Raw genomic sequence first — 25,635 nt, forward strand, 5'->3', positions numbered from 1 at the left:
CTGTTGTCCCCACCAAATGCTTCAAAATGTTTGCCAAAAACTTGGATAGCGCATATGATGGACCATTAATACAGGAAACGATTAACCGTAGCGGAAATCCCTCTTTGTGCACTTTCGGTAGCCCGTATGCCCTGGGAGCCACGCCCTTACTGCTGTACAGACGTTTGTATGCCGCAGCTGATAATCTCCCAGTCGCTTTTAATCTGGCAAGCATTGAGTTTAACCTTCGTTCCTCCTTCTTCGTTGGATCTGCGGTTAACCGTTCATAAGTACTTTGGTCAGCCAACATATCCTGCATTTTGTTCGTGTATACAAGACGATCCATGAGCACTGTTGCCCGTCCTTTGTCCGCTGGTAAGAACACCACATCGTCCATGTTGCGTAACTCTCGTAAAGCTTGTTGTTCTTTCGGGTCCAAATTGAAATTGTTGCGTGAAAATTGCGGAGGGCGAAGTAAAACAGCAGCCACACGTGATCTGATTTCGTTCTTGGTGGTGTTATCAAGATTCATCATCGCAGATTCCATCCGTGATACAATGGTGTCTTTCGGAACAAATCGGGGAGTGATGGCAAAATTAAGGCCCTTCTGCAACAAGCTGGTTTGTGCCTCCGAGAGCTGTGTACTCGACCTGTTAACCACCCACCGGTTCCGAAGAATGTTCACGTCAACGATGGGAGTCATGCGATGTGTGGTTTCATCAACCAATGCTGTGAACTTTCGTTGATGTCGTTTCCCCACCGATGTCCGAGTGTGCTCCGCGAAAGTGTGAGCTCTCCATTGTATTCGGTCCCATAACTCGACAGGTAGTCTTGGCGCAATAGTACGAGCCAACCGTTGCACCTGGTCATACCGTTTAGCAAGGCGATGGTGGCAGTTTGAAATGCGCAAACGAAGAAACCTCCGTCCTGTTGCCTGCATGATCTGCTTATATATATATATAACCATATATATAACCAAACGAAGAAACCATATAGATATATATACACACACATATATATATATATATATATATATATATATATATATATATATATATACACACACATACATCAACACAAGGCAATGCAGAGGTGAGGTGCGCATGGAGAGCAAGCGGAGAAAGCTCGTCCCTATCGTACGTCACCCCCCCTGTCACCTAATCTACCCTTGCCCCTTACCCCATATTTACACAACAATTTACATTTACAAATTCCGTCACTACTGTCTCGTCTTCCCCATATCTCCTTATACCAAATTCGTCCCCAATCCCTCTTAACCAAATTTGCCACCAACCAATTCATCATCCATCCCTCCTAAGGAGGAAGAGATGGAATACCAGCACAATGTCACTCCCACGTCATGATGCGTCTTACATCCCAAAACATCTGCACAAAAAGAACCATGGCATGGTGTGGAGCACTGTCATCACCTCCGGTGAGTGGATGTAGATGGTGCGAGGAGATTTCAATTATATCTACCTTCTAAATGACATTAACACCCTTTTACACTACCCGGGGTCTTTCCCTGCCAAACCATTGACCACTTTACTCTATGCGGTTCTAAAAACCAAACTCCCATTGACCATCTGTGGTGCTCACCAATTTGGGGTCTCACTCCCCCGATTCAACTCCCTGTGCCTTTGCACAATTTCAGGACTGGGTCGTTTGGCGCTCCCAGCAGGTCCGCTCACCTGCACACCTCCACCACTGTAGTTGCCTCCGAGCTTACCTGCTCCTTACCCTAACCTATCTACCTGGGGAAGGCCCTCTGGCGCTCTCCCCACTCGGTGCCCTCTCTGGCACTAGGCTACCCGGGTCCGTCCTCCGGATCCTCGGGCTCCACTGAACAACTCTACCGGATCCCAGAGCCCACCTGCGGCCTCACCTGGCCGACATCCTCACAGTGGCGGAGTGCCCCTTCAATTACACTCACTAACAGGCCACACGCCCAGCCATTTCACTTTACTCATGCACCAATCACAACACCCCTGTGCAACTACCCGCACCACAGATGCCAATATCCAACCACAATTTACCTATACCCTCTACCTACTTTTAAACTACCCTCCCCGGGTACTCGTGAAGGGGGTCCATCTTCCCCATCCACTCCTTTCGCACCAACCACTCCACTCCACATATTCCACACTACTCACTCCACACCATCCATTCAATACTCCATTCCATTCTCCATTTATTCCATGCTCCATTCACTCCAGACCATCTATTCCATTCAACCATTCTCCATACACCTGTATTTGCACACCTGTGCTCACACACACCCGGTGGCTCCTGCACCTGTCTCTCCTCCAGGACCATTCGCTCAATACAACTCACAATCGCACTTTTCACCACACGCTGCTCAACCACCTCCTTCACACACACTGCACCATTCACGAGCATTGCCTCTCAATTCCTCATTTCAATATGCTCACCAGCAAGAACTTCCATACGCAATGCCTCATTCAATAAACCACACCACAAACACACTGCATCGTCTAAGCTGACTACCCCCCTTCTGAAACTCGCGCTTCCCAGTCGCCCCTTATACTATTGCGCTCCCTCGTCGTTATAATCCACTAATCTGCTACGTCCCCTACGACAGGTACAATGTCGCTACTTAACCCTACAGTTACCTATTGTCATTTCTCGAGATCCCTAATCCATTATCCAAACCCTCCCTGGCTTTGTTTGCACCGCCATAACCCCCTAATCTATAGCTCATGTGCCCAGGCTGATGGGAGGGATGGCAGAGTTACCATCCCTTTACCCATATACCATTTGCCAATCAAAGGCATAACATTTCAACCAAATTCGCCCATCAAATTTTTCCAATCACATCTGCCAATCAATTTACCCATCAATTTTTTGCCAATCAAATTTCACTGCTGCTATCACCATCACATGTCCACTCACTTGAGCCTCTCGGTGCGTCGTTACATTCTCGAAGCGCCGCTTCGCAAAGCCGCGCAATGCATTCGGGTGGTTTGGTCGCCTGCAGGTTGGGTCCGTCCGGCATTCGGTTCAGGGGAGGAGGTTTGGTTGGACCAAGGTTTAAAGCACCATCCCTACGCAGGGCCTTTCGCTCCCATGCGCGGTGGACCAACCTTGCCCGGGTAGAACGCCGCCACCACAAGGGGGCGCCGTTCCGATCCCTCCTACCTTCCCTCGAACCGGACCGGTCGCCTTGCCCGGCAAAGCCCGGACTCGACCGTGCGGGGCGGGGCCCGGCCCTGATCGTGTACGACGCTCCGAACAGAAGCGACGCTGCACCGATCCCCGCCGGCTCACGCAATACCCACAGCCCGGCACGGACCGAGAGCTCGCGTCGGTTAAACGTCGGTCTAACCGCTGCTCTGTTTAACGTCGATGCTCCCTGGACATGCTCACACCACGCGTTCCTTTTTACATTCACCAAACCCGGCGGCTCAGCGCCTCTCATGCATTCCACACACGCCATCCATTCCACCACCGCACTCCCTGTTACACACCACACCTCTCGCGCACCTTATTGCGCACACTCTCCCGGTACGTACTCCGTACCACTCATAGGGGTGCACTCTTGCATCCACCCACTCACGCGCTCCGATGTGCCCCCTCACCCCCCCCCCCCCCCCCCGCACACGTGCCACAACCAACTCAGGTGTGCGTTCTCGCACACTCTCAACCATTCCATGTTGTTTGTGAGTAACAATTGGGGTGGCTCTCCATTGATCTTTGACATGCAGAATAACACATTTTTCTGCCGTGACTCCTCTCGGGGCTCGGAGGTACATCGTGACTCGGGGGTCGGGGAGGAGCACGTAACAATATATATATATATATATATATATATATATATATATATATATATATTGTTACGGATCTCTCCGTCGGCCTCTTTCCCCCTTATCGAGAGGGGATTAATCCCCTCGTCTACGACTGACCGACGTGGTCCTGAAGCTGCACAAGCTCCCTCCGGAGAGGCAGGTGCGCAACCTCGTTCGCGACCGCGGACAGATATTAATTGCCAAGCGGTTTAGCAACCGCGGCACGAACCATTAGCAGAGACTAACCCGATCCTGAACGTTGGCCAAAATACCGCCACAGGTTTTCAATGGGGAAATCACAGACGACCGGACGAGCATGAAGAAGAAGAACGAAGGTAGGAAATACAAATACGATTTATTACTAACTATTATTTACACAATCAAAAGAACCAAGGAGAAGGAAGAATAAGAAAATAATTTACAGAAGGAGGGAAGGACCAGAAGACACAGCGCAAATACTAACTTATCTAAACAGGCTTAACTTGTACCCAGGGACAAGACACACAAAACAAACTCACCTACACAAAAGGATGGAAGGGCAGGAATGGTTTTGGGACGGCAGAGGAGGGTCCAGGCAGATGGTAGGCGTCGAGGTCCAGCTCCAAGCGTGCGCTCCGATCCGCGCTTTGAGGTCGAGGCGAAAACCTGGCAAACACAGCCCCGCTTCGGGCTGGCAGCGAGGAGCCGGCAGCTCCACGTATTTGGTTTCACACCGGCAGCTGTCTCACGCGTCTTCCGCCTCCTGCGTCTCCGACGCTCTTTTCCTATCCCGCAGAATCTGCCTCTGGTCCAGCGCACCTCCCTCAAAAATCCCTCTCTCTGCTTCTCCTCAACTGGACTCTTACGCACTTCTTTCAAAAAGGCTTGCGCGGGCGCTTTTATAACACGCTTTGAGATCAACCTGCGCCACGCCCATGATGGTATCTCACCAGCCCTGATTGGCTGGTGGGGGCCCGCTGGCTCCACCTTCCGATGTCGAGGGGCGGGCAATGCCCTTGTTCGTGGGCTTGACCGCGTGCGTAATTGAGTTTGGGGTGAAGAAAACCGCCCAATGCACTGAGAGGATTGGGGGAGACTTGAAAAGGGATTCTGTCTTACCTGATTTGGTGCAATGCAGTGTCAATTAATGGGAAACAGAGCCTTAAGCTAATACACAGAATAAGGAAATAACTATTTAGAAGGGTATATGATTTGCTACGTGCATGTATATGGAGTAACTAAGAGGACGACCTTTGACCTTTACACACCAACCGGAGATATTTACAAGTATTCATTACACTTTACAGAGGGTGATATTTACACAAAAAAAACAAGATTCTCAAATCCACAACACTGCACCCTCATCCTCTAGGCACATACTCGGGCCTATAAAACTTTAACTTTAGTGTGGCACGTAGGTGTTGTTCCCTCTACATTTAACCTGACCCTGAGTGTGACAGTTTTAAAACACAAATAAGTATGTCCCTCTGCTGCATTGCACCCTGCCTAACAGATTTACGCCCACAGCTAACCGAATGGCGGAATTGTCTTCAAACTATACATGAACGGTGGGGAGCATTATTTACAATTGACGCTAATGGTATTTACAAAACTAACCCAGGACCTGTGATTGTTCTTTTGGGGGGGAGACAGCCTGTGCTGCATCGACGCACCAGCACCAAAAATCAGCACCATATAGCACCAAAAAACGCACCAGTCAGTGCACAATCACCACAGTTCATAATAAACAACCCTGCTGGTGGTCTTGCTCTTTGGCTCCCTCTGCTGGCCAATGTTCTTCCTGATGTTGTCTTTCTTCATGTTCTTCTTGCTGGCGGCCTATTTGGACATAATCAAATGAAAAATGCACAAACGTGTCCGTATTTTATTTATGGCCCACAGGGGCTGACTATGAGTGGTTCACCTGTGTGGCATAGGTGCCACGTTACCGAGGTCCGCCAGCAAGATCTCGGGCCATCATGGCCGGTTCCAGCAGAGGGGCCATGCCCCAACCCGTGGGGTCCATGAGTGGTGCTCAGCCACAGACATGTGGTCCATTAGTGGTGCATCGATGCAGGCAGCTGTGGTTGCGAGAGTTCGGGCACACAATGGCGGACTCCCGCACGCTCCCCTCGGTGCCCAGAGAGCACGATCCATGGGTCGGGGAAGGAAGGCAGAGATGACAGGTGAGTGAGGGGTAAGGTCACAAGGGTACACATCAATAGAGGCAATGCAAGGTGAGGTGCGTCTGGAGACTGAGTGGAGAAAAGCTCGTCCCTACCGTACGTCACCCCCCCTACCGTACGTCACCCCCCCTGTTACCTGTTCTACCCTTGCCCCTTACCCCATATTTACAACAATTTACAATTCGTCTCTACCGTCACGTCTTCCCCATATTTCCCCTAATACCAAATTTGTCACCACAATCCCTCTAATTCAAAATTTGCCATCCCCAATTCATCATCAATCCTCATAAGGAGGGAGAGATGGAACATCAACACAATGTCACACCCACGTCATGATGCGTCTCACAATCCAAAACATTTGCACAAAAAAACAATAACAACCATGGCATGGTGTGGAGCTTTGTCACCTCAGGTGAGTGGATGTAGATGGTGCAAGGAGATTTCAATCCTAACTATCCTCTTAAATGACATTAACACACTTTACACTACCCGGGGTCTTTCCCTGCCAAACCATTGGCCGTCTTACTCTATGCGGTTTTAAGAACCAAATTCCCATTGACCAAACTGTGGTGCTTCATCAATTTGGGGTCTCACTCCCCCGATTCAACTCCCTGTGCCTTTGCACAATTTCAGGACTGGGTCGTGTGGCTCTCCCAGCAGGTCTACCCACCTGCACACCTCCACCACTGCAGTTGCCTCCGAGCTTACCTGCTCCTTACCCTAACCTATCTACCTGGGGAAGGCCCTCTGGCGCTCTCCCCACTCGGTGCCCTCTGGCACTGGGCTACCCGGGTCCGTCCTCCGGATCCTCGGGCCCCATCCACAACTCTACCAGCTCCCAGAGCCCACCTGCCGCCTCACCTGGCCGACATCCTCACAGTGGCGGAGTGCCCATTTAACTACACACCCTAACAGGCCACACGCCCAGCCATTTCCACGTCACTAATGCACCCATCCAAACACCATTCTTCCACACGCACCACAGATGCCAATATCCAACCACAATTTACCTACTCCCTCTACCTAACTCTTAAACTACCCTCCCCGGGTATTCGTGATAGGGGTCCGCTTTGCCCCCATTCACACCTTCGCACCATCCACTCCACTCCACAGTTTCCACCATACTCACTCCACACCATCCATTCCATACTCCATATATTCCATACTCCATGTATTCTACACAACCATTCTCCATACACCTGTATTTGCACACATGTGCCATCACACCTGGTGCTTCCTGCACCCTCCTTCCTCCAGGACCATTTGCTCAACACAACACTCAATCACTATTACTCACTCATACACTGCTCCATACACCTGTTCACTTCCACACCTGGTGCCACCTGCACCCTCCTTCCTCCCAGGCTTCTTCATTCATTCCATACAATGCACAACTACAATTGTTCCTCATGCACTGCTCCATACACTTTCACGCTCAATACAACTCACAATCGCAATTATTCCTCATACGCTGCTTCAGACACTTTCGATTCTCAAACACACGGCATCATCTGATCTACCTGGTTTCCTGCTAACTTGGTGCTCCCCGTTTTCCCTTTAAACTAAGCACATACCACGTCATTATCAACCATTCTAACCTCTCTATGTCACCGACTACCTGTCCAATGTCGCTACTTAACGCTACCGCTACCTATGGTCAATCTCTAGGTCCCTATACATTATCCAAACCCTCCCTTGGCGAGCTTACACTGCCATAAACCCCATAGCTATTGCTCATGTGCCCCGTTTGTGAGGGATGGCAGAGTTGCCATCCCATCACATCGGGTATCTCTCACTACAAATTTTGCTCATCCAATTCCAGTCAATCAAAAATTTGCCAATCATTCTACCAATCAGTTGCCAATCAATTTTTTTGCCAATCACAAATTTTGCTTTTCCAATTTGCTACTGCTACCACCCTCACACGTCTACTCACTTTAGCCTCTCGGTGCGCCAATTCATTTCCAAAGCTCGCCTTCGCAAAGCCGAGCAATAAATGCGGGTGGTTTGTTGCCGGCGGTTGGATTCGTCCGGCATTCGGTGCAGGGAAGGGGGCTTACCCGGGCCGAGATTCCACGCACCATCTCGGCACGGAGCCGTCCGATGGCCCGATCTCGCCCTGCCGGAACGCTCAACCACAAGGGGTCGCCGTGACGACCCTTCCCACCGGGCCGCCCGCTCCGCTTAGCGGAGCACGGACGCGACCGTTCGGAGCGAGGTCCGGCGTGGATCCCGTTCGGCGGTTCCTTTGAAACCGCCGTGGTTACGATCCCCGCTGGTTCCCGCGGCGCACAACGCCCGGCACAAACCGAGGGCTCGCTTCGGCTACAAGTCGATCTAACCGCTATGCCGTTTAACGTCGATGCTCCACTTGCATGCTCACACCCCGCGTTCCGTTCCTTGCTCACACATCCAGCTGTCTCCGTGCTCTCCATCATTGCACCTTCTCTTACACAACGCCCAGGTACACTCATTCCGCTCACAGACTTTGTCACACACCTGACCACCGCACACCTTAGCACACACTCATCGTTCGCATACCTCACCAACACACCTCTTCGCGCCCACTCCTCGGTCACATTCTCTGTGACAACCACGGGTGTGCTCTCCTCCGCACACCCAATCACGTGCTCCACTACCAACTCAAGTGTGCATTCCCACACGCGCTCGACCATTCCAGGTGTGCATCCTTTCATTCCAGGTGTACATCCTTCCATTCCAGGTGTGCATCCTTCCATTCCAGGTGTGCATCCTCTCTCACCTGCTACAACCAACTCATGCTCCGTGTCACTCTCACTACCACACTCGGTCGCGCATTCACCCTTCCTCTCGACCGCACACTCTGTTATCATGCACCCGTCAGTTACACACCTTTTTCGTGCATCCTCCTGTGCACACTCTCCCGTTACGTCCTCCGTAACACTCACCACAGGTGTGCACTCATTCGTTACATCCTCTGTAACACTCCCCACTACGCGCTTCCATGTGCCCCCCCGCACCTGCGCCAACACCACCTCACTCTCGACAGCACACTCACTCCTCGGCGCGCACTTTTTCCTCACACACCCCATAGTCAGACAGCCTCGCACACCTCCTCCTTCACACTCTGTACCTGTCGCACACTTCACCAGTGGCCTCTCACGAACACCCGGGTCTAAATCAACACCCAAGCCGACTGAATCTCCCCTCACATCATATACATTTCCGAATATATCGCCACTCACCTTGGCACCTCGTCGTCGCTCCTCCTCCGCCACCTGAAAACTTTATTTGGTCAGTGAGCACATCATCATGATTTGAGCACAGACCTTGTACATATTCCATCACCTCCTCCTTTATCTCTCTCTTAGTTTCCCTCCGTCTCTTCTTAATTTCACTCACCCCCTCTTCCACATCCTCTAATTTTTGCTTCACCTCTTTAATTTCCCGGTGCGCCCCCTCAATTTCGTCCTCGAAGGCCACCTTGATAGTTTCCATGTGCGTCCTCACCTCCCGTTCTTTCGTCTCCATTGCCTCCGTTACCTCGTCCAACCTCTTTATCAACCCCTCATGTACCATCTGACATTCCCTCTTTGTCGCTATGAGTTCTTTCTTTATCTCCTTCTGCGTCGCCTTTAACCCCCCGATTATCGCAGTGTTCATTTCCACTTGATCCACTAATTCTTTTTGTCCCACCGTCAGCTGCTCTACTCCCCTCGTCAGATCCTCTATGCCCCCCTGTAACCTAGCCGTACTATTTCTCACCTCTTTCTCCATACGCTCCTCACCTCGCTTTACCTCCTCGCGTACCCCCAAGACCTCCTCGCTCACACCTCGTCTGATCTCCTCCCCCATTTCTCCCATCTCTTTGGTAGATGCTGCCGCCATCTGTTCCAAATCATTCCTCTGGGCATCCAATTTGGTTTCTAACCCGATTTTCACCTCCTCTATCTGTTCTCCCATCTGTTTAATTTCCCGGGCGGATTGCTCCCCTATCTCCCTCAATTTGCCTTCCATAGTGTTTTCTAACCCCCCTAACACATTCTTCACCCCTTCCATCTGGTTCTCCTGGGCAGCCATTCTATTTTCCAACCCCGTTAACCCCTCCTTCATTTCCCAAATTTGATTACCCATGTCCTCTAGTTGGCCCCCCAATTTACCTTCGAGCCCCCCGATTTGGCTTCCCATATCATGTCTCAATTCCCCAATTTGGTTTTCTAATCCCCCAAATTTATTGTCTAAACGTTCACTGGTACCCCTTGCTTCGTCCCTCATTGCTCCCATTTGGCCTCCCAGCCCCCTGTTCTCTTCCATGAAGGCCCGCATTTGCAGCATGAATAGGCCCCAGTCCATTGGCGGCGCTGCTACGGTCACGGGCGCGGCGACATTTGGTGCCGCTGCAACCACGTGTGCGAGGGCGCCATTTTGTGTATCTGAACCCTCCGCAACCCAATGCGTATCGCGCTCCTCCATTACTCCCAAATCCTCCCGGGGTCCTGGGTCGATTCTACCCTCCCCCTAACTCCCCAACCGGCATCCGATCACCTTGACCATCCATGGCATGACTTCAAATTTGGAATGTTTTAATAAAATCAAATCTTGGGCCACTCGTAATTTGAGCGCGCGAAGCGCGCTTCAGGTCCGAATCTCGCTCCTGGCACCAATTTGTTACGGATCTCTCCGTTGGCCTCTTTCCCCCTTATCGAGGGGGGATTAATCCCCTCGTCTACGACTGACCGACGTGGTCCTGAAGCTGCACAAGCTCCCTCCGGAGAGGCAGGTCCGCAACCTCGTTCGCTACCGCGGACAGATGTTAATTGCCGAGCGGTTTAGCAACCGCGGCACAAACCATTAGCAGAGACGAACCCGATCCTGAACGTTGGCCAAAATCGCGCCACAGGTTTTCAATGGGGAAATCACAAAGACGACCGGACGAGCATGAAGAAGAAGAACGAAGGTAGGAAATACAAATATGATTTATTACTAACTATTATTTACACAATCAAAAGAACCAAGGAGAAGGAAGAATAAGAAAATGAACATATGTCACCCACAGGGTGAACCGTATCTTGCCCCTGCATCTGTCTATTTTACCTTTTGGTCAAAATTGAATGACCTTCAAAATGACCTTGAAGGTCAAGGCCGATCGACACCAAAAACTAATCAGCTGAGCGCCATACCACACCCTATATACCCACCAAGTTTGGAGATCATAAGATCAAAGTTACTCAAAAAATAAGGGTTTCGTTGACCTCCATGATTGACCGCAAAGTGACCTTGACCTTTGACCTTGACCTTAATAATTTCGTATGGTGAATAGTATGTCTTCATGACCAACGCACATGAAATATTGAAAGATTTTGATGAGAACTGAGGAAATAATTTTTTCATGAAAATTCCGTTTTTTCGTCATGACGTCATCAAATGACGTCATAGCGTCAAACTGTTTACAGATCTGGGAAGCACTCATCAAGGGCATTCATATGAGGTATTACTCGATATGGTACCTACGATTTCAAAATTTGACCTTGGGGTCAATAATTTTCGACCTCCAGCGCTAACCATGAAGGTCAAGGCCGATCGCCACCAAAAACTAATCAGCTGAGCGCCGGACCATATACTAGATTCCCATGAAGTTTGGAGACGATCCGATCAAAGTTACTCAAAAAATAAGGGTTTCGTTGACCTCCATGATTGACCGCAAAGTGACCTTGACCTTTGACCTTGACCTTCAAAATTTTGTGTGCTGAAGGGTATCTCTATAGGACTCTGATATGCGAAGTTACAGGAGTTTCCAATAATAACTGTGGTCTACAGAGTGATCTAAACGTGAAAAAAAAATGATTAACCACAAACAAACAAACATACAAGCTGACTAATACATCTTGCAAAAACTTCGTTTTGGCAAGATAATAATTTACAGAAGGAGGGAAAGGACCAGAAGACACAGTGCAAATACTAACTTATTGAAACAGGCTTAACTTATACCCAGGGACAAGACACACAAAACAAACTCACGTACACAAAAGGATGGAATGGCAGGAATGGTTTTGGGACTGCAGAGGAGGGTCCAGGCAGATGGTAGGTGTCGAGGTCCAGCTCCAAGCGCGTGCTCCGATCCGCGCTTTGGGGTCGAGGCGAAAACCCGGCAAACACAGCCCCGCTTCGGGCTGACAGCGAGGAGCCGGCAGCTCCACGTACAGACTTGGAATTTAATATGGAATTTTTTTTTTTCTTGACTTTGGTTTACTTTCTTAACTCAGTATATCAATCTGGTGAGTTTCTTTTACACTTTGGTGATTTCTTTGTTAAAAGAACCATGTCACTGATTGTCTGTCGCAGCAAGAAGTCAACAACAGGATTATATCACAGGTGGCGTGGCAAAATGTACGGACAGGTGCATTTGATGATTTTCTTAACAGTCGGGTATACAAGGGTTGTTGCGTTCTGTATTCGTGGAAAACAACTGCTGCACGTCTCTAAAAGTTATTGCCGCTTCCTCTGGAGATGGTCCGTCAACTCGACAATGCTGTTTGTCATGGAGTGTTGGCTTTACGAAATTACGGCATGAAACGGCGTGCTATTGTTCGGCAGTATGGCATCACTCAAGGTCAGGTGTCAAAGATCCTGAAACGAAATGCTCAGAGGGGTGTCCCTACTCCAATACCGAGGCCAGGACGTCCCCACAGAACCACAAGGAGGGATGATTGCCAGCTGCACCGGTTAGTCTGCAATGGCCGTACCAAGTCAGCTAGTCGGCTTAGGGCTGAGTGGCAGCAACTGACAAATGTGCCTGTATCCAGAAGGCTAGTCAACCAACGACTGGTTCAAGCAGGCTATCGTGCCAGGCGTCCCCTGAGAAAGCCACGCCTGACCAGACAACACTGCCAGCGCCGATTGCAGTGGGCCAGAGAGCACCGTCAATGGCAGCCAGGACACTGGAATCACGTGATCTTCAGTGACGTGTCTAGATTTCTGGTCTATCGTCAAGATGGCCGTGTCCGAATGCGCAGACGAGTGCATGAAGCCTACAACAAAGATTGTATAGTGCCAAGAGTCCAAGCTGGAGGTGGTGGGGTGACCGTTTGGGCTGCTTTTCATGCAGGGGGCAAAACTGACCTGGTTGTTCTGAATGGAAACCTGAACCAGTTCAAGTACAGGGCTATTCTGGAAGAAACATTGCTTCCATTTGCTCGTGCAACCTTTCGAGGAAACTTTGTCTTCCAAGATGACAATGCACGGCCTCATCGTGCTCGCATGATCCAACACTTTCTTGCTGACCGTGGTGTAGAGCATATGGAGTGGCCTGCCATGTCCCCGGATATGAATCCGATAGAGAACTTGTGGGCAGTATTAACGCGTAAAATCGACTACCTGGACCAGCAGCCGACCTCTGTGCGTGAATTGCAGCAGGCTATTGTCACTGCATGGCAAGCGATTCCTGTCCAAACCTTGGCAAATCTCGTGAACAGCATGCCTCAACGTGTACGTGCTCTCCTGAATGCTCGTGGGGGTTACACGAAGTACTGAAGTGTAATTTTATTGTCCGTAATCCCAGTCGTAATTTAACTTTTGTTTTTGTTAAAAAAATATTTGGCTAATGTGCAAAATAAAGAGATACTTCTGGAAAACGTACAGAAGTTTAACACAGTACTGTCCATGAATTGAGTTCGATATCAGTTTACATCACATTCAAGGATCAATTTATTTGTTTCGAAATGTCAAATGTGGTTTTTGTTTCTTTTAAAGGTCACATTAACAAAATCTAGAATAATTTCAACATAATTCCAATGAACTTTTGGTTCTAAGACATCTTGAAAAGTAAGTTCACCCCCGCAAAAAAAATATTCCATATTAAATGCCAAGTCTGTATTTGGTTTCACACCGGCAGCTGTCTCACGCGTCTTCCGCCTCCTGCGTCTCCGATGCTCTTTTCCTATTCCGCAGAATCTGCCTCTGGTCCAGCGCACCTCCTTCAAAAATCCCTCTCTCTGCTTCTCCTCAACTCGACTCTTACGCACTTCTTTCAAAAAGGCTTGCGCGGGCGCTTTTATAACACGCTTTGAGATCAACCCGCGCCACGCCCGTGATGGTATCATCAGCCCTGATTGGCTGGTGGGGGCTCGCTGGCTCCACCTTCCGATGACGAGGGGCGGGCAACGCCCTTGTTCGTGGGCTTGACCGCGTGCGTAATGGAGTTTGGGTTGAAGAAAACCGCCCAATGCACTGAGAGGATTGGGGGAGACTTGAAAAGGGATTCTGTCTTACCTGATTCGGTGCAATGCAGTGTCAATTAATGGGAAACAGAGCCTTAAGCTAATACACAGAATAAGGAAATAACTATTTAGAAGGGTATATGATTTGCTGCGTGCATGTATATGGAGTAACTAAGAGGACGACCTTTGACCTTTACACACCAACCGGAGATATTTACAAGTATTCATTACACTTTACAGAGGGTGATATTTACACAAAAAAAACAAGATTCTCAAATCCACAACTATATATATGTATATATATATATATATATATATATATATATATATATATATATATATATATATACAGACTTGGCATTTAATATGGAATATTTTTTTTTTCTCGACTTGGGTTTACTTTCTGAACTCAGTATATCAATCTGGTGAGTTTCTTTTACCCTTCGGTGATGTCTTTGTTGAAAGAACCATGTCACTGATTGTCTTTCGCAGCAAGAAGTCAATAACAGGATTATATCACAGGTGGCGTGACAAAATGTAAGGACAGGTACATTTGACGATTGGCTTCACAATCGGGTATATAAGGGTTGTTGCGTTCTGTATTGGTGGAAAACAACTGCTGCACGTCTACAAAAGTTATTGCCACTTCCTCTGGAGATGGTCCGTCAACTTGACAATGCTGTTTGTCATGGAGTGGTGGCTTTACGAAATTCTGGCATGAAACAGCGTGCTATTGCTCGGCAGTATGGCATCACTCAAGGTCAGGTGTCAAAGATCCTGAAACGAAATGCTCAGAGGGGTGCCCCTACTGCAATACCGAGGCCAGGACGTCCACGCAGAACCACAAGGAGAGATGATCGCCAGCTGCACTGGTTAGTCTGCAATGGCCGTACCAAGTCAGCTAATCGGCTTAGGGCTGAGTGGAAGCAACTGACAAATGTGCCTGTATCCAGAAGGCTAGTCAACCAACGACTGGTTCAAGCAGGCTATCGTGCCAGGCGTCCCCTGAGAAAGCCACGCCTGACCAGACAACACAGCCAGCGCCGATTGCAGTGGGCCAGAGAGCACCGTCAATGGCATCCAGGACACTGGAATCATGTGACCTTCAGTGACGAGTCTAGATTTCTGGTCTATCGTCAAGATGGCCGCGTCCGAGTGTGCAGACAAGTGCATGAAGCCCACAACGAAGATTGTATAGTGCCAAGAGTCCAAGCTGGAGGTGGTGGGGTGACCATTTGGGCTGCTTTTCATGCAGGGGGCAAAACTGACCTGGTTGTTCTGAATGGAAACCTGAACCAGTTCAAGCACAGGGCCATTCTGGAAGAAACATTGCTTCCATTTGCTCGTGCAGCCTTTCGAGGAAACTTTGTCTTCCAAGATGACAATGCACGGCCTTATCGTGCTCGCATGATCCAACACTTTCTTGCTGACCGTGGTGTAGAGCATATGGAGTGGCCTGCCATGTCCCCGGATATGAATCCGATAGAGAACTTGTGGGCAGAATTAACGCGTCAAATCGACAACTTGGACCAGCAGCCTACCTCTGTGCGTGAATTGCAGCAGACTATTGTCACTGCATGGCAAGCGATTCCTGTCCAAACCTTGGCAAATCTCGTGAACAGCATGCCTCGACGTGTACGTGCTCTCCTGAATGCTCGTGGGGGTTACACGAAGTACTGAACTGTAATTTTACTGTCCGTAATCCCAGTCATAATTTAGCTTTTGTTTTTGTTGAAATTTTTTTTGGCTAATGTGCAAAATAAAGAGATACTTCTGGAAAACGTACAGAAGTTTAACACAGTACTGTCCGTGAATTGAGTTCGATATCAGTTTCCATCACTTTCAAGGATCAATTTATTTGCTTCGAAATGTCAAATGTGGTTTTTGTTTCTTTTAAAGGTCACATTAACAAAATCTAGAATAATTTCAACATAATTCCAATGAACTTTTGGTTCTAAGTCATCTTGAAAAGTAAGTTCACCGCCACAAAAAAATATTCCATATTAAATACCAAGTCTGTATATATATCTATATATATATATATATATATATATATATATATATATATATATATGTATGCATGTGCCTGTCAGCAATGGGAGTGGCTGAAACAGCCGAATCCACTAATTAGAAGGGGGTGTCCTCATACTTTTGGCCATGTAGTGTATGAAGCGTTTTGATGCCTAGGGTCAATATTTTATATATGATATAAAATATATATAATATATATAATATATAATAAAATTTGTATTGGTGTCAAAGACAATGACTGAATGAATGAATGATCGTTTTAAGGCCATTTTTCCCTGCTAGAGCGGGGGTTCGCCTTGCGGGCCCCATGACCTCATGGTTCCCTGTTTGAGGCAATGTTTTTATGGCCGGATGCCCTTCCTGACGCCAACCCTTAGTCGCCTCTTACGATGCGGATGCACAGGGATACGGTGTACCTATTCTAAATTGGGGTACACACCGGGATCATTCATCCCAGCAAGCTGGTACTCAATTTGCCGACCTCGGAAGGATGACAGGCTGAGTCAACCCCCCTGGCGTTAATTCAGCGATCGACCGGGATTCGAACCCAGGATCCTCGGATCCCAAGCCTGCACCCTAACCGCTAAGCCAACACTAGGTTTCAAAAATGACTGAGACATTGACTGACAATGACTTTTTGACAATGACAATTTGACAATGAAATGTCAAAGACAATGACTGATTGTCAATAAATCGTAGGATTAGAAAGCCAATTGTATTGTGATGCTGTTTTAAAAGAAATCTTTTTAAAATGTATGACCACATAACAGACTTGCCCATCATTGTAACAGGCATATAAATTGATGTAAACAGCACTGCAGTACATATTTTTTTAATATTTAAGATTGTCCAAACTTTACATTGTTTACTTTATCTTAGCAATCTAACAACATAAGAAAATATGTTTGTTAGAATGCAATGTAATGCTTTTTAGGCTCTGAAATTTCAAGTTTTGTTTTTGTTCTTTACTTCATCAGAGATATTTTGTGCAGTGAATATTTTTTGGAAAAGTACTTTTGACGTTTTTGAATCAAAATTGTATATATCATATGCTGGCCAAGTAACAATATAGCAAGTTTACACTTTTCTCACCACCTACGTACGGCCTGAACTTGTAGGATGGGAAATATGATGTCGGTGGGGGTGACAAGTTTGATTCCTTGACTGATTTGGTGGAACATTCGAAGAAGAATCCCATGGTGGAGACCTCTGGGACTGTCGTTCATCTTAAACAGGTAAATATATAAGATGGTGTATAGTTTTTATGCATGTCTACTTTGTTGTGGTGAGTGAAAATTGTACCAAACATCACTGGCTTGTCGATGAACCAGCAGTACAGTGGGGTACAAAAGTCTGAGTCCAGTTACAAATTTATTAAATTGGATGTGATAATATAATAGTTATAATATTGTTGTGTCCGTAGCTGATAAAGACCAGCCTTGGACGAATAGCCAGAACAGTCCTTAATTCCGAGGCGACAGCAGAATATGATGGTTATTTTTGGTGCGCGCGGGATGGAAGGATGCAACATGCAAACATGTTGGGGTATAGATAAAATGCAAACATGTTGTGCGGGATTATTCCCGAACCCACAAAACATGCAAGCACGACCAATAAATTCAATGAAAACGATTTAATAAAAATAAAGCAAGAAATGAGGCAATGTTGAGATAAAAACTCTAACTCTAACCGAGGTACCTCCACATGCAGACCTAAATTCAGACGAGGGTGTAGATAAAATAAAAATAAATGTTCCTTTAGCCAGCTGGCACTCAGCTTTGGTTCCAAACGGCTTTTAGGAGCTTGGGGGTTGTCGAACCTCGAAACCACCGCGCGGGAAGCGCACAAGATGGCGCGGAGTCACTCTCCATTGCGCCATGAACGTGAGGTAATTCGTGATGGCCGTCCTCTTTCGTTTCCCCCTGCCCAAAGCTCCAAGAGTTCCACAAATTGCCACCTTATTGCTCCTCTTTAACGGCCGCAACAGCCTCCTCCTCCAAAGTGCCAAAAGTCCACACAGCACAAGTACAGAAAATGGCCCAAGGTCCATGCTATAATTATACAATCCTGCCTTTACTATGATATTCCATAATCCACCCCCACAAACATAACAATATCAACCAAAAGCACTTTCTATGGATTTACATGAACTCTTGAAGATATAACAACACAATTTTACTATAATAGGAAAAATCAAATCTGTCCATGTAAATCTGAAAATATCTGAAAAAATATCTGAAACATGAAAAATTGCTGTTTGAAATCATAGTATGAGAGTTTGTCAGTGATTTAAGTGGACTTGCAATTTTGTACGGTATTGTACCTTCACTACTTTGATGCAGGTTTTTCAGTGTTGGCAGATCACCAACACTGTCATAGAGCCAAAATGTATGCTGATGTTTGGAGCGATATCAAAGGAGCCAAGGCATCTCCATAATAAATTAATATGTCACAGGTTCTTCTCATAAATGAGAGCTCTTAGCAACACCTGCTCTCATGAATAATAAATAGCTGCAATAGCAGGACTCAACTTGACCAAAAGTTTGACTTTGTTCTCTGTGAGAATTTGAATAGTGTGATGTGTAAACTTGGAGATAATCCCCTAGCATTGAAATGTAGTGAAAAAGACATTGAAAGGCTTTCTAGAAATGTGCATACAAATGTTTTTTTTAAATCAACTGAACAGCTGTGTTATCCACTAATACATGCAATGAATTCTGCGGTATCTACATATTGTGAAAGCAAAACTGGGGCAAACTTTCTGTCGCTTCCTTTCCCTACCAATCTCCTTTCCCTTTCTTCTTCCTTCCCAACTTTTCTTCCCTTCCTTTTCTCCACTCTCATCATCTTTCTTTCCTTTTGTGAATATATTTTCTCAACTTAAGCAAGGTTTTCACATGCCTAGGAAAATGTTCTGTATATATTCACAGTGCGAATCGAAATTGTGAGACAACCCGCAAAGTTATGTTCACAGTACGAATGGTGGGGCAACCCGCAAAGTTATGTTCACAGTACGAATGGTGGAACAACCCTCAAAGCTATGTTCACAGTATGAATGGTGGGACAACCCTCAAAGTTATGTTCACAGTGCGAATGGTGGGACATCCCTCAAAGCTATGTTCACAGTACGAATGGTGGGACAACCCTCAAAGCTATGTTTACAGTATGAATGGTGAGACATCCCTCAAAGCTATGTTTACAGTATGAATGGTGAGACATCCCTCAAAGCTATGTTCACAGTGCGAATGGTGGGACATCCCTCAAAGCTATGTTCACAGTACGAATGGTGGGACAACCCTCAAAGTTATGTTCACAGTACGAATGGTGGGACAACTCTCAAAGCTATGTTCACAGTATCAATGGTGGGACAACCCGCAAAGTTATGTTCACAGTGCGAATGGTGGGACATCCCTCAAAGCTATGTTCACAGTACGAATGGTGGGACAACCCTCAAAGCTATGTTCACAGTATCAATGGTGGGACAACCCGCAAAGTTATGTTCACAGTGCGAATGGTGGGACATCCCTCAAAGCTATGTTCACAGTATGAATGGTGGGACAACCCTCAAAGCTATGTTTTCAGTGTGAATGGTGAGATGTCCCTCAAAGCTATGTTTACAGTATGAATGGTGAGACATCCCTCAAAGCTATGCTCACATTACGAATGGTGGGACATCCCGTTATGCTCACTTGTAGTGCGGCTAAAATGTTTTTTATGTAGCCACGAAAAGCCATGAAGATGGTTACCAGGTAAGCAAAGCAAAATGTACAGGTGGAGAACAAGGGGCTTTGGTTAATACGGCATGCAGTGTCAGGAATGTTTGATGTTTACTGCATTGCAGGTGGTAGAGGTCGAGTGAATTTGCCACGATTAGGTGTGAAGATGTAGTTCAATTGAGAAATGAAATAACTACATTAAAGGAAAGCTTGGTGATACAGGAGGAAGGGAGTGTAAACAGTTTGTAGATAGGAGTTACGCACAAGGTGGGAGTTGACTGAGCAGACAGGCCGTGCTGTGGAGGGGGTTGAAGCAAGTGGTGCTGTGGAGGGGGAAGGGGAAGGTTGCAGGTGAGCAACTCTGTCAAAGACAGGAGGGTTGCAGGTAGACAGCACTGAGGATTTGAAGGTTGCATGCTGGCAGCATTAGAGAGGAGGGGAGCAGGCAAGTGAGACTACTGAGGAAAGGAGGGGAGAGGACATTTAAAAATATGGGCCAAAAATGAGACCCCTTGACTATTGAGTGAGTATGTTGTTGTTTGCAATCCACTTATTTTAATGTTGCCACCAGATGTGCTGATTCTGGCCAAATAACCCAATCTTTAAATGTGGTCTTTGGTCCTTCTTTGGAAAGACTGCATTTGTTGCACCTTTGCGACAGCCTTTTGTAGATCTATTAGAGACAAATATAACAAATAACATTTTAAGTTTGGGGGAAATTACAGTTTGGGGAAACTTGCATCCAAATAATATTTTCAGTTTGGGGGAAATTGTATAACTTTTTGCCTGGAGCCGAAGCAAACCTTGCCAGAACTTCGCACGGCGTTGCTCAATCCCAGCAAACAGGATTCACATTGCTGCAATATTTCTGTGTAAGTTTGATCATGTTGCACACAGAGCATTTTCACTGATGATGTAAACTTGCTGTCATGTGCATCTTTGCACTTCTTCCACGCTCATTAAAAAAAGGTTTTTCACATGTTTGTTAATCTTTTTTTTTGGTTTTATTTGAATACCTACCTGCCAAACTGTCTTCCTGTCCTTACCCTTTATACACTTAAATGTGTTAATAACATGCTGCCTTAGCCTAGTAGAGCAGCGCACATGTGCATTCATTCCTTCGCCTCGAGTAGCATGCTAACAATGGTGTCCTTCCCCTCCCTCACCCCCCCTCTTTTCCTTAACAGCCTTTCAACGCCACCCGAATAAGTGCATCAAGCATCGAGCACAGGGTGAAAGAGCTCAGCAAAACTGCAGATAATTTGGACAAGTCGAAGCAAGGTTTTTGGGAGGAGTTTGAGGTGTGTAATCTATGCACAAGAAATTCCTGCTCTCAACGGGAATGGCAAGGGAGGACAACTTTAAGTTGGAGGTGGCTATCCCAGCTTATTAGAACATGTCAGTTGTACAAAGCAGAATCAGTAGCGTAATGGTTAGACTCTGGGTTGGCAGCTGTTTGAACCCTGACTGAGTCATACCAAAGACTTTTAAAATGGTACGTGCCACTTCCTTGCTTGACACTCAGCACTTAAAAAATACAGCACTGACAAACGATGCTGGGAAGGTAATGCCAACCACCTAGTGTAACCTTTGCTAAGAAACTGATTCTGCAAATTTGATGCAACAATGTAAAGCAAAAGTGGGTGATATGTTATATTGTTTCCTCTTTTTACATAGGAGTATCCCTGGTGTGTTTATGCATGAGTAGACCAAATGCTTGTAGCACATCCATCACCTCCTCCGTGAGAGATGTAACTGTTTCCTCCATGTGCCATGCCTCCAAAATCCATCTTTCGGCTTTATTTGGGCTTGCACCCCAAATGCTGACGTTAACCCATAGGGGAACATGGCTGGCCTTCTGCCCAAGTTTGGTAACAGCAGACATCCCAGGGTAGATGCATTTCAAGGCCTTGCGATGTTCAGTGATATGTTGGCCCAAAGTTCTTCCTGTCTCTACAATATATTCCACCCCGCAACCACAGTGAACCATATATATCCCAGGAATGATCGGGCAGGGATGGTATAATGTTCTGCCGATAGCTTGCCTTCTCTTCAGAAAGGACACCATGGGATCTTTCACGTCTACCAACTAATGCCGGCAGACTGGATGCCTGTTTATTATCCATCCGAGGGACAGCACACGCATGATAATGTGTGTGCTGTTCCTTGGATGGGTGTTAAACTATTCACATTGATGAAATCACCCTGCATGTGAAACGCCAGGATGATAGTTTATAGCGGGATCAGGATTCAAACCCAGGCTAAACAGCTTGGACGCGAGTGTGCATACCTCTCGGCCATCCTGTCAGCTGCTGGAAAAATAAACTTGTCGCCAATTAACTTCTTTCCCATGAAGGGATTCCATGGTGGATTAGATCTGCTTGTGCTTGTTAGCATTCATTGTTCCTTCACTTCTCACCAAATCACCAATGCCAGCAGAAATAATTACATCCCCAAACCTAAACAGTCTCCATCATACGAAGTTTAAGGATATGAAAGGGTAACAGTAGAGGTGGATTTGGGATGTGAGTTTTTGAGAGAGAAGCAGTTTAGGTTTCTCATTCAAGAAGTCTTTGTCATGAGCAGTGTCCACTGTGGATACATTTTTCTTAAGTGAAAGAAGCGAATTGGAGAATATAGCGGAGACTGACTCAACAATATTGCGACAGGTCTTCAGGAATCGACACAGAAGAACACTCAATTTTGAGAGGATTATGGTGTTAAGATTTGCTTCATCGTAGAATGGCAACTCATTGGTTGTGAGACTTGTGAAGTAACCTGAGATTAATTAGTCAAACTTAATCTACGCTCGGTAGAGCGCATACCTCCACCAGGCTGAACAGTTTACATTTTTTATCCTACTGCTAGGTCGGATCTGGATATGGACTTGAACCAACATCAAATCTGCTTGTTATTGTCACCGACCCAACTCATCCACCAAGTTTTGTCATAATTCGTCCACAACTTTTTCAGATACCCTGCTCATCGACAAACAGAAAGACAGATGAAAAATCACTCATATAGCAACTCTTGGCAAAAGAGAACAAAGTAGAATGGCACCCAGTAAAGCATTATTTTTACCTCACAAATTATTGGTGGTTGAATTCTGTGACCTGTCATGCAAATCGGCTTCAAATTTAAAGTTAATCGGATGAAAATTGACAATTTTAGAAATTTGCCCTTTGTTGCCCTTTTCGCCTATGTTGACCTCAAAAATAGTTGGTGGTGCGTTTCACTAAGCTGATATGCAAATCCTATTCAGTTTTCAAGTCAATCGGATGGCAATTGAGGATTTTAGAAATTAGAGAAAAGTGGTTGACCTTAGGCCTATGTTGACCTTTTGGCCCATGTTTATCTCAAAAATAGTTGGTGGTTGAATTCAGTTCGCTTATGTGACAATCCTATTCAACTTTCAAGTCAATCGGATGAATTTTTTTTTGCCAAGTAACAAGGATGAAAACATAACCTCTGTCCACCTTTGGTTTGTTTTGTTTTGGTTGCCATCAATACATGTACGGAGCCTAATGTTATTGATTTCTGTTAATAGTTCAATCATCCTCAAGATTGTTTGTTTGTCCGCCACCAGGCTCTGCAGCAACAGGAATGCAAACTGCTGTACAGTCGGAAGGAAGGACAGTGCCCTGAAAACAAAATGAAGAACCGTTACAAAAACATTCTTCCCTGTATGTACACTGGCTGTTAATGCTTGCCTTTGCACTGTTGCCTCTGGTTAATGACTTACCACCATTGGTCCAAATGTAAATGCATCCTCTTGTGATAAAATATGCTTGTTTATTAAAGAGCAAGTAAATATAAGTAACTGATTTTTTTTTACTCTCATTCTCCACGTTAATCATTTTCCCTTACCAACACACTTTTCTCCTATTTCTCCCGTTTTCTCCTTTCCCTCTTCAAGTTGACCACAATCGTGTGATTCTTTGTGATGGAGATCCAAATGTTCCAGGATCAGACTATATCAATGCCAATATCATCACAGTGAGTGTTCCACAAATCCAAATATTCAATCTATTTATGTGGTTTTTTATTTTATTTTATTTATTTGCCTATATTTTATTTATATGTTTGAGTTTTACATAATGTCCTTTGCCTATAAGTTTTGCCTAATTGTGTGCTGTTTTTGGTTCGTGGTATTTCCATTGGTGTCACACTGATGCATACAGTAGTATTACAAGCATTTGCTCTCCCACTGCGTTTAAGTAGTTTAAAGATTACTTTATAGTTACTAGTAATAACTGCTCCCTCTGGGACTGAAATATGGTGTCAATATCCCATCCCTGAGGCAGGTGTTCATGGTTAAACCACTTGCACTATTCTACATGTACAGGTGAAAATTGCAGGTAGACTCTTGATCTCTTGATATCATCAAAAATGGATAAGCCATTTTAAATTATATAATGATCAGATGTAACATGTACACCCAAACAGAGAATTGCCTTATTTTAATATAGTTAAAAACACCTGCTCCCTCCCAGAGTGGCTTAGGGGGCAGAGGAGGGGGTGGCAGAGATGACGGGGCAAATCTATTTTGTGCCGTGGCTCATAATTTCCCCCCTTACCCCCCTCCCCCCCCCCCCCCCCTCTCTCCACCCCAGTAAGCAATTTGCACTGTGCTACATTTACAGGTAAAAATCTTGATTCTTCTCCCCACTCTCCAGGATAGAGAAGAGTTATTTCCCCATGACCTGACCCTGGGTACCCACAGTATCCATCACATATGCACAATTTGCTGGAGATTGGCCCAGCCGTTTTCGATTCCATAATTATCAAACGTACATGCACAGAGAGAATTGCCTTATTTTATATTGTACAATTTCATAAATAAGCAAATGGTTCAAAAACCCACGACGTTTTCAACCAGCAAGTCTTCTGTGGCATGTCATAAAAGACTGCACAATGACTGAATTTGTCATTTGGGTGTAGGTACATTACTACTTTTTGTATATTGAGTAGGTATTTTGGGTGTAGGTATATTGTATATTGTAACAAACAGATATATATATATATATATCGTACACAGCACAGCAATATATATATATATATTGAGTGTTTTCCCGTTCGTTTCTTTGTCAAATTTCCGCTGCGTATTTTGTTGTGTATGTGTTATTGTGTTTCTATTTGGTTTTGGTTTTGTAGTTGTTGCAAATTTGTGTGTAATTAGTCGTTTCTTTGTCCGGGCCTCGTGCGGCCTGGTGTCTCGTGCGGCCTCCTCGTCTCGACTTGTGCCCCGCCCCCTATATTCTCGTTTGTTCTTTCACCTCTGCTCCTGCTTTCTCAAATCCACGTTCTCACTTAGAGACTTTTCCCAGATTGTTTTCATGGTTTTGTTGAAATATTTATTTAAATATGTTTAAACCGCAGAGGTGATCCCCCCCCCCCCCCCCCCCCAGGATTTCCATGTTTTAAACGTTTCCCAGTGTGTACCCTGGATAAGAATAGGTACGCCGTATCCCTGCGTGTCGTAGGAGGCGACTAAGAGGGTTGGCGTCAGGAAGGGCATCCGGCCATAAAAAACATTGCCTCAAAAAGAGAACCATGACAATTACAAATACATGTGGGCAGGGTACAGCCCGAAGTGGAGATCGGTTTCTGAGGTTTGGGACATGGAATGTAGGGACAATGACAGGGAGATCAGGAGAAGTGGTGGAAGTATTGGTCAGAAGAAGAGTGGACATATGTTGTGTGCAAGAGACGAGATGGAAGGGAAGTGGTGTGAGAATGGTGA

At 46.1% G+C, this 25,635-nt stretch overlaps 2 protein-coding genes across 4 annotated transcripts in view; one reads left to right on the plus strand and one right to left on the minus strand.

Annotated features, from left to right (window-relative positions):
• PTPN11 (protein tyrosine phosphatase non-receptor type 11) overlaps window positions 1–25,635 on the plus strand; it is a 234,342-nt gene that overhangs the window by 145,946 nt on the left and 62,761 nt on the right. For all 3 annotated transcript variants that reach the window (XM_078780847.1, XM_078780846.1, XM_078780848.1), the window contains exons 5-8: window positions 17,295–17,411; window positions 21,080–21,193; window positions 23,479–23,575; window positions 23,809–23,888. In XM_078780847.1, the coding sequence (XP_078636973.1) occupies window positions 17,295–17,411; window positions 21,080–21,193; window positions 23,479–23,575; window positions 23,809–23,888 (408 nt within the window). The remainder of the gene's footprint in view (window positions 1–17,294; window positions 17,412–21,079; window positions 21,194–23,478; window positions 23,576–23,808; window positions 23,889–25,635) is intronic.
• The window catches only part of LOC144892693 (protein FAM200C-like), a 1,175,895-nt gene that overhangs the window by 37,085 nt on the left and 1,113,175 nt on the right, over window positions 1–25,635 (minus strand). The gene's annotated exons all lie outside the window — the stretch shown is intronic.

Source organism: Myxine glutinosa, chromosome 6, assembly GCF_964187855.1.
Source record: "Myxine glutinosa chromosome 6, kmMyxGlut1.1, whole genome shotgun sequence".
NCBI lineage: Eukaryota > Metazoa > Chordata > Myxini > Myxiniformes > Myxinidae > Myxine > Myxine glutinosa.